General features: G+C 49.9%; 1 protein-coding gene and 1 non-coding gene across 2 annotated transcripts; both read right to left on the reverse strand.

Moving 5' to 3' along the window:
- On the reverse strand, nt 1–2,940 carry Nr0b2 (nuclear receptor subfamily 0 group B member 2). Its single transcript, XM_057785349.1, has 2 exons — nt 2,400–2,940; nt 1–338 (listed from the first exon to the last, which is right to left on the reverse strand). The coding sequence occupies exons 1-2, from the start codon at nt 2,938–2,940 to the stop codon at nt 97–99; spliced, it is 783 nt and encodes a 260-aa protein (XP_057641332.1). The 3' UTR covers nt 1–96.
- A 5,437-nt stretch (nt 2,941–8,377) lies between these two features.
- Nucleotides 8,378–8,496, reverse strand: LOC130884498 (5S ribosomal RNA). The gene has a single exon (XR_009058025.1). It is a non-coding gene; the product is annotated as a 5S ribosomal RNA (ribosomal RNA).
- Between the last annotated feature and the right edge of the window lie 1,502 nt (nt 8,497–9,998).

A 9,998-nucleotide genomic window follows, 5' to 3' on the forward strand; every position in this document is an offset into this window, starting at 1 on the left:
GCGAAGAAAGTCCAAACTGGGGCTGTGGCTGAATGAGGGCTACTCCTGGGGAGTTGAGCTCCTCCCCTTTGGAAGCTCCGGACCCCACTCTGTAGGTCACCGCAGCAAAAGCATGTCTTCAAGCAGTTCAGTGATGTCAACATCTCCGATGATAGGGCGGAAAAAGAGGTCCACCAGCAGGCTGCAGGGAATGTTCTTTAGAGTGGAGGCCATGAGGAGGATTCGGGCCAGGCGGCCTTGGCTAACTGGGTACCAGGGCTCCAGGACTTCGCACAAGGCCCAGTGAGCCTCCTGTTGCAGGTGGGCGATGTGGCAGGAGGCATGGAGGCCTGGCACATCTGTGGTAGAGGGCAAAGAGGGCTGGTAAGCGGCTGCTCTCTGGAGGCTAGCCCAGGCTAGCCCAGGGTGGGAGAATGTTAGAGCAGTTCCCTCCCTCACCTGCTACGGTGCACTGCAGGGCCTGGCGCATGCTTGTGCCCGCTAGACAGGCCTCCTACAACTGCGCTGTACACTGATGGCTCCTTTAATATGCTAGGCAAGAGCTGTACGGCTGAACTGCGTTCCCAGCTCTTAAGGAGACCTAATTGTCTGGTGGTGCTGGGATCAATCCAGGACCTGTGGCTCAGGAGCAATGCTTTACTCGTGAGTTCCCTGCCTTGGCCCACTCTGCCACCATCTCCTTCATTTTATTTTATTTTTCATTTATTTATTTATTTTGGTTTTTTTTTGAGAGATAAGGTTTCTCTGTAGCTTTGGAGCCTGTCCTGGAACTAGCTCTTATAGCCCAGGCTGGCCTCGAACTGACAGAGACCGGGCTGCCTCTGCCTCCCAATCGCTGGGATTAAAGGCGTGCGCCACCACCGCCCGGCATCTCCTTCATTTTATTCATCCATCCACTTACAGACTGGAAGGAGATGATGCAGATATGATGACTACGATGTACGAACGACACTGATGGCTCAGAGGTTAAGAGCACTTACTGTTATGGCCAAGAACCTGGGACCAGCTCCTACCTTCATTGTGACTCACAACTGCCTATAACTCTGTTCCTTCCACCCTCTTCTGGCTTCCGTGAGCTCCCACTTAAATGAGGCATGTATATACAGGTAAAAAATCATACACATAAAATAATAATATATAAGTAAATCTTTTTTCTAATTTCTTGTTTGAGACAAAGTTTCTCGGTGTAGCCCTGACTGTCCTGGAACTTGATAGGTAGACCAGGCTGACCTTGAATTTGCAGAGATCCCCCTGCCTTTGTCTCTGGAGTACTGGGATTAAAGGTGTGGGCCACCAGCCTTTAAATCTTAAAAAAAAAAAAATACGTGAAAGAGCCAGGCGGTGGTGGCGCACACCTTTAATTCTAGCACTTAGGAGGCAGAGGCAGGTGGATCTTTGTGAGTTGTGAGTTCAAGGCCAGCCTGGTCTACGGAGCAAGTTCCAGGACAGCCAAAATACGAAGCCCTGTATTGGAAAAAAAAATACAAAACAAAACAGAACCAGGCTGTCTGGATTTGAATTCCAGTGTGGCCACTTGTTAGCTGAGTGACCTTGGACTAGTAGTTTAATCTTTACGAGTAACCTTAGATGAGGAGTTTAATCTTTGTGCCTCAGTTTCTTCATCTGCCAAGTAGGGATAATGACAGTACCGGTCGCCCACGATTGTTATGAGGTTTAACCAAACCAATATTTGCCAAACCCTTAGCCTGTGTCCTGACATATGGTAAGTGCACGTGGCTGTTTGGTGCTGTTGCTGCTGTTTGGCATGATACTTTAACGTTCAAGGCTTGTCTCTTATCTTCTTCAAAGCTACAAAGAATATTTTCCCGTGCCAGGCATAGTCTTGGTTTGAGGTCAGCTTGCTCTGTAGTGAGTTCTAGGCCAGCTAGAGTTTCCTGCTGAGACTCCGCCTCAGGTCTTGGCATCGTCCGGCCCCGCCACCCATTGCTGTTCTCCTGGCTAGGTTTTCCAAGGAGTGCTCATTCTTTCATCTTTCTGCTCTGTGTGGCCTCTCTGAACCCACAGAGGATTTTAACCTTTAGAACCTCACTGTGCAGCCTGCCCTTGGAAGAGGTGATTGCCACGTGGCTGGGTCTCCCTTACTCCCTCCACCCTCCCACAGTCCCCAAGAGTCAGGGCAAATTTCTCAGGTGCAGCTGCAAAGATCAATCTTTGCATTTGCTTGGCTTGCATTTCCAGCCCTGCTCTGCCTCCTCTACCCTGCTGTGTGGCCTTCAGATAGTTGCTTAACCTCTCTATGTCTCTCTTGGGAGATATCTATTTGAGGCTAACAAGGATACAAAGAGACAACGGATGTCAAGCCCCAAGAAGGTTCTTTCCCTGGATGGCTCCTATACACTCCCAGTTTGGTCACCAGCCATGAGTGTCTGGAAACTCACCTGGGTTGAAGAGAATGGTTCCTTTCAAGTAGGCATACTCCTTGGGACCCAGTTCAAGGCTCCAGAAAGACTCCAGGCAACGCTGGAGCCACCGCACAGCAGCCAGTGAGGGTTGTGGCCGGTCTGGTTGCTGGGTACCCTGGGTACTGCTGCTGGGTTCCTCCAGTAGGATTTGTTTAAGTATACTGGGCACCGGAGCCTCAGCCACCTCAAAGGTCACAGTATCTTGGGCCAACCCAAGCAGGAAGAGAGGGCCCCAGCAGCCCCCCAGCAGCCGCCGCTGATCCTCGTGGGGCAGGTGGCAGAAGGACGGTAGGTTCCGGAGGAATGCCACTGTCTTGGCTAGGACATCCAGAGCCTCCCGGCAGGTGCGGTGTGGAGCACACAGATGAACAGGCCGGTGCTGCTGGCACAGACAGTGGCTGCGAGATGCCGGTGCAATGGGCCTGGACCTGAGGCTGGGGCTCAGAAGTGCATACAGAATAGCTGGGCGGCCGGCAGAGCCCTGGCATGGGCAACCCCCAGACTGGCTGGAGTTCATGGTTGGTGTCTTGTTCCCGTTTCTTCCCAGCTATCTGGCCTTTCTGTACTGTGGGGCTATTTATATCCTCGATGGGCGGGAGAGGGGAATGGCCGTGCAACCTTGACTCCAGAAGTCATGTTCATTGAAAAAAAAAACACATACACACACACACAATGCATACACACACTGACCCTGGCAGGACTGGTGAGGAAATGGTGGGGGAGGGGCACTGGAGTTCCACGTGGCCTTGCTATCGCTTTAGTCAATGAAGTGGCCATTTCAGGGCACAGGGCCACCTACCTGCCTTTTATCGGATGACTCAGTGTATAAACAAGGTCATTAACCCAGGCTGTCCCAGGGCACCAAGGTCTCAGGTGCTTAACCAGCCAGTGGATCTGACTACTGCTTCTGTTGGTACCCACTTTCATGCACACAGGACCAGGGTTCTCACTGAGCCAAGGAGCCAGCCAGGGAAAGCTGGCGAAAGCCTTGAATGCGCGACCCAGCCTGGAAGTGCCTTATCGCGGCTGTGTTTGCCTAACCTTGGGGCTCTGCCCCCGTTGTTGGTGAGGAACAGGCTGCAGGGAAGGGAGCCAGGTCCCTGGGGACTTTACTCATTGTACAGTTTAGAAGGCCCCCTTCCTGGGACTCCAGCACAGGGGCCCCTTTGGAGGAAGGCCATTCGGAGCCCCCTGCTCCCAGCCTGCATTCCCACAGCTCCAGGGCAGCTGGCCCTGCCGGCCCTTGCAAAACCGTGAGCTGGCCTGGCTGCCATTTGTTGAAGACACACTAGATGTGGGTCACTTTCCATTGTGATGTTGGGGACTTCCAGAGGAGATCAGAGTCTTACTCTGCGACACTCAAAGAGGTGAAGTGACCTGCTCAAAGTTACTCCAACGGGAAGGGACAGAGCACAGACACGGATAGCCTCAAAGTCACCCTTGTTTGTCCCCCTGGATCAATTGTGTACTTCAGGGTGAGTTTCCCAGCACCGGTGGCGAGGAACTGACCCCCCACCCCACCCCACTCTCCTATCCCTGCCTGGTCTGCAGGTGTGGCCCGCCTCTGGAGTGAGTGGAAACATATCTCTGGCAGCACATGGCTTCTCTCTCCCGGATATTTGTCTCAAGTGGTTAGAGGCGAGGGACAAGGGAAATGGAAGGTCCTCAGTTGTGTCAGGTTCCTGACCTTGGCTAGCCTTGCCTAGCAGGCTTGCTGTCGCCACACTCTTGGGCAACCTGGTGCTCCTGGATGAGAAGAGACTCTGGCGTCCTCCACCCTGGCATCAGGTCTTGGCTCCACGCTTGCCAGTCGCCGTGTGACTGTCAACTGGTCTCCAGGGTTCTGTGAGCCTTGGCGCCTTACCTGAGACATTAAGGTCTCCCTGAGGTGCTGACTTGTGAATGGAGCGAGGTCCTGCAGAGACTGCGCATCCCATTCTAACCGTGCAGGCAGGCAGGCTGCTTCCGGTGTAATAGCCTATACCTCAGCCCAGGCCTCCCTTGGGAAAAGAACAGACCAGCAGGTATGTGGCAAGGAACACTCACAGTGAGAAAACCAACACAGACGGCCTGACGGAGCTGGACGAGGTGGTCCTCGGTGGTCCTCGGATGGTCCGCGAGGTTCCATTCCCATCCATCTCTTTCCTAGAAATGACACAGGAAGCCTGAGGCTCCATTCCTTTATTGTTGTTTGTTTGGTGCTAATTGCTCACTCCGTAGCCCAGGCTAGCCTTGAATTTGCACTGTGTTGCCTCGGACACCCAGCTGCTAGACTTACAAGTCTGAGCTACCACACCTACCTGCTGGCTGCTGCTTTTTAATTTCATTTATTGGGTATGATGGCTGCAGACAACATAAAATGTTATTTTTGTATGAAGTGAAGCTAGTTCTACCTTCCTCCTTCCTTCCTTCCTTTCCTTCCTCCTTCCTCCCTCCCTCCCTCCTCCCTCCCTTCCTCCCCCCTCCCTTCCTCCTCCCTCCCTTCCTCCCCCTCCCTTCCTCCCTCCTTCCCTCTCTCCCTCCCTCCTTCCTTCCTTTCTCTTTCTTTCTTTCTTTCTTTCTTTCTTTCTTTCTTTCTTTCTTTCTTTCTTTCCTTCCTTCCTTCCTTCCTTCCTTCCTTCCTTCCTTCCTTTCTTTCTTTTTGCTTGCTTATTGAAACGACGTCTGCCTCTGTAGCTCAGGTAATCTTGGAACTCGGTGTAGCCGAGGCAACCTTAAACTCATGACAGTCCTCCTGCATCTGCCTCCCAAGTGCTGGGGTTCCGGGGGTGAGGTACAATGCCTTCCAAGCCTCACCTCCAAACTTGTGTCTGCAAAACCCCTCTCCTGTCTGCCAGGACACAGGCCCCTCTTGTAGCTAGAAACAGGGCTTGCTACATCTTGATCCTCACAGATGGACAGGCTGCACCTCCTGCTCCTGCTGAAATCGGGGGCTAGAGCCATCCTGAAAAGCCTCAGTCTCTACCTTCCACTTCCACAAGCAGACAATCAGGCTTGTCCAGGGGAATTGCCTTGATTTGCTGACGCATGTTGTTTAACCATTTTTAAAAATTTTGTTTATTTATTTTGTTTTTTTGAGACAGGGTTTCAGGTACTCCAGCCTGTCCTTCAACTTACTATGTAGCCAAGGCTAACTGTTAACTCTTGGGATCCTCCTGCCTCTTCCTCCTCTTTTTGCAGCAAGAGGGCTTTGTTCTTGCTAGATAATACCCTGGTGCTCTAACCCCCATTCAAATTATTTTTTTAGATTTATGTATGTGTTTTTTTTTTTTTTTTTTTTTTTTTTTTTTTTATTTTTCGAGACAGGGTTTCTCTGTGGTTTTGGAGCCTGTCCTGGAACTAGCTCTTGTAGACCAGGCTGGTCTCGAACTCACAGAGATCTGCCTGCCTCTGCCTCCCGAGTGCTGGGATTAAAGGCGTGCGCCACCACCGCCCGGCTCTATGTATGTGTTTTGCCTGCATACATATATATGCATGCTTGGTGCCCAAGGAGGTCAGAAGAGGGCTTCAGAGTCCGTGGTACTGGAGCAACACATGACTGTAAAGCACTTTGTAGGATCTGGGAACCAGACCTGGATCCTCTGCAAGAGCAGCGTATACAGTTACTCAGGCTGGCCTTAACCTCACTCTGCTTGCCCAGGCTAGGTGGGTTTGAAATTGGGACCGTCCTCCCTCAACCTCTAAACTGCATCCGTTGTCGGCTTGTATCCCTTAGCTGCTTGGTGCCAGTGTTTTATTTTGTTTGTTTTGTTTTTTTAAATTTTCTGAGAGAGGGTTTCACTACGCAACCTTGTGTGCTGGCTAGTTTTATGGCAACTTGTCATAAGCTAAAATCATTTGAGAGGAGGGAACCTCAACTAAGAAAATGCCTCCATGAAAATCAGGCTGCAAACAAGCCTGTTGAGCACTTTCTTAATTAGTGATTAACGGGGGAGGGCCCGGCCCCTTGTGGGTGGGGCTATCTCTGGGCTAGTGGGCCTGGGCTCTCTAAGAAAGGAATCTGCGGGGCAGTGGTGGAATTCCAGCCCCCAGGAGGCAGAGGCAGGCAGGTCTCTGAGTTCAAGGCCAGCTTGGTCCACTGAGTTCCAGCACAGCCAGGGCTACTCAGAGAAACCCTATCTTGAAACGCATCCCCCACCTCTGAAAAAAGAAAGGAGTCTGCCGGGCGGTGGTGGCCCACGCCTTTAATCCCAGCACTTGGGAGGCAGAGGCAAGCGGATCTCTGTGAGTTCGAGACCAGCCTGGTCTACAAGAGCTAGTTCCAGGACAGGCTCCAAAACCACAGAGAAACCCTGTCTCGAAAAACCAAAAAAAAAAAAAAAAAAAAAAAAAAAGAAAGGAGTCTGAGCAAGCCATGAAAAGTAAGTCAGTAAACAGCACCCCTCCATGGCCTCTGAGTCAGCTCCTGCCTCCAGGATCCCGTCCTGACTTCCCTTTCTTAGATAATGAACAGTGATCTGGAAGTGTAAGCCAAATAAACTCTTTCCTCCCCAATTTGCTTTTGGTCATAGTGTTTTATCATAGCAATAGTAACCCAAAGTCAGACACCTTGTCTCTTATAGAACTCTGTAGATCAAGATGGCCTTGACTCATAGGATCTACCCACCTCTGCCTCCTAAGTGTTGGAATTAAAGGCTTATGGTATTGTGCCTGATTAAAAAAAATTATTAGGATAATATCAGAGGCTAACTAATGGGAGTTGATTCTCTTCTTCCCCCATGTGGAATCTGGGGATTGAACTCACATCATTAGACTTGACAACAAGTGCCTTTACTTGCTGAACTATCTCACGGGTCCAAGGTCTGCATTTCTTTTTTTTCTTTTTTTTTTTTTTTTTTTTTTGGTTTTTCGAGACAGGGTTTCTCTGTGGTTTTGGAGCCTGTCCTGGAACTAGCTCTTGTAGACCAGGCTGGTCTCGAACTCACAGACATCCGCCTGTCTCTGCCTCCCAAGTGCTGGGATTAAAGGCGTGCGCCACCACCGCCCGGCCAAGGTCTGCATTTCATGGCCTCTGTCTAGTAGTGTATAAAGTATTGCTGTCATTATTTATACTGCCAAGCAGATGATAATGTTGTCAGCAGTTTGGTAATCAGAAGCCCAGTCTATGTGTTTAAGTCCTGGGGTCTACGTTCTTTTGATCTGCCATGTTGTTCTGTGAATATGCTTTGGTTCTCTGCTACAACAAGGCACCAATCTTCCCAGGTCCTAGAATCAGCCGGTACTCCAGTCTGATTCTGGTGTGGGAGTGTAGTTAATGGAGAGAGAGTGCCTACCATATACAAGGCCCTGACTTCTATGCTGTACCCACGTAAGGGGGCAGGGGTTAGAAAGACTAATGGAAACCACATTTTTCAGAGTGGGAGATGGACGGTGTCAATGCAGAAGGGAGGAAACACAGCACAAACCCTATTCTACTGGATGGGAGCTGGCGATAATCACCCTCATGTTTCTTTACATCCTCAGGTAGGAAATGAATGTAGGGAGCCAAGGAGATGGCTCACCAGTTACAGCACTAGATACTCTTGCAGAGGACCAGGGTTTAGTTCTCAGCATCCATGTGGCAGCTCACAACCAAACATCAATAACTCTAGTCCCAGGGGATCCAACACCCTCTCTGGCCTCTGTAGGCACTGCACACATATGGTGCACAGCCAGCCATACAGGTAAAACACATACATATAAAATAAACCTAAAGGGGCTGGAGAGATGGCTCAGTGGTTAAGAGCACCGCCTGCTCATCTAAAGGTTCTGAGTTCAATTCCCAGCAACCACATGGTGGCTTACAACCATCTGTAATGAGATCTGGTGCCCTCTTTTGGCCTGCAAGCATGCATGTAGGCAGAATACTGTATATACAATAAATAAATAAACCTTTAAAAAAATAAAAATAAAATAAACCTAAAAAATTTCATTTTTTTTTATTTTTATTTTTTTTTTATTTTTTTATTTTTTAAAGCCTACAGCACCCGGTATTCCCAGGCGGTCTCCCATCCAAGTACTAACCAGGCCCGACCCTGCTTAGCTTCCGAGATCAGATGAGATCGGGCGCGTTCAGGGTGGTATGGCCGTAGACCCTAAAAAATTTCAAAATTGAATTATAATTTTTCTTATTTTTTTAAGCATCACAGAAACTGCTTCAACAGGGCTTCCCCCTTATTGGCTGTGGGGCTCAAAGAGCATGCAAAGCGCCTGCGCACTCAGGCATGTCCCGAAGGCTGGTAGTCATCACTGCTGCTGCTGTCCTCACTCTTTGGAAGAGGAAGCTGAGGAGGTGGAACCCTTCTGCCAGGCTGGAAGCTAGGTACCTCTCACTGTAGGGAGCTGTGTATTTCCTGTGCCCTGTGTATGTTAAGATCATACCTTAAGAGGACAGGTGTCATTTCTGGAATCCTTGGAGGGGAGAGAAGGCTGTGGTTAGGATCGCTATAGATCAGAGGCTGACTGGAGCCATTTGCTCAGAGAAGTCCAGGGCTTTTCTGTCTTAGGGTTTCTTCCTTCCTTCTTTCTTTCCTTTTCCTTTTCTTTTTTTTCTCCCAAGACATGGTTTCTTTGTGTAACAGTCCTAGTTATCCTAGAACTACTGAAACTTTCTCTGTAGACCAGGCTGGCCTTGAACTCACAGAGATCCGCTGGCCTCTGCCTCCCAAGTGCTGGGATTAAAGGCGTGAGCCACCACCATCCCGCCTCTGTGGGATCTTATGGAGGCATTTCTCAATTAAGGCTCCCTCTTTTCTGATGAGGGTAACTAGTGTCAAGTTTACATAAAACTAACCAGTATAGGTTCTAACTGGGAGATGACACAGAGCGGCCCTCAGAGACCTGAGTCTGATAGGGAGATAAATCCTGGTCTTTGGGAATGTTCTTCTGAGGTTCAACCCTCAGGAGTCACTTTTTCAAGAAGGGAGATACGGCCGGGCTCTCAGGAAATGTTTGGTAATAATCTTCCAACAGTGTAGCACTACCAGGGTTACAAAGTAAAAAAATATATGCACGCGGGGCATCAGGTGATACACACGGGCAATCTCAGTGCTTTGAGAAGAAGGTAGGTGGACCAGGAGCCCAAGTTCGTCCTTGCCTCCGGGTACAGCATTCCTAACAACAGCAAAACAAAGCAAGCCTCCACCACCACTCTCACCACCAATACAAAGCAGTTTTCCAGACAGTAAGGGAAGAGCATTAATCCAAGCGCAAACAGTTTCTAAGCCTGGGGCTCTATGCTAACTACAGTTCTGTGCGCTTTTCCAAAAGCCTGGTCCAGTATGATGGAGTAGGTTTGGTGAGTGATTTCTTCCTGGGTCTCAACTGCCGCTCGCAGGAAAAGACAACTGAAGGTATTGCTCGACCAAAACTTCTCTTAACTTCCAGCCTTTGCAAGATGTGAGCTCAGACCTTTCTAGAAATCTCCCAGGTATCTGGTGACCATAGCAACTCAAACCAAACTCTGCGGCCGCAAGCCTCGCCCACTGCTTTAGGGTCGCGCCTGTTGATTTGCTCCGCCCGTTAGCCAATGACCGGTGAAGCGGGCTGTGTTCCGGGAGCTCAATGGCCAGCGATGGGCGCGGAGGCGGGAGGAGA

This window comes from Chionomys nivalis, chromosome 11, assembly GCF_950005125.1.
Source record: "Chionomys nivalis chromosome 11, mChiNiv1.1, whole genome shotgun sequence".
Classification (NCBI taxonomy): Eukaryota; Metazoa; Chordata; class Mammalia; order Rodentia; family Cricetidae; genus Chionomys; species Chionomys nivalis.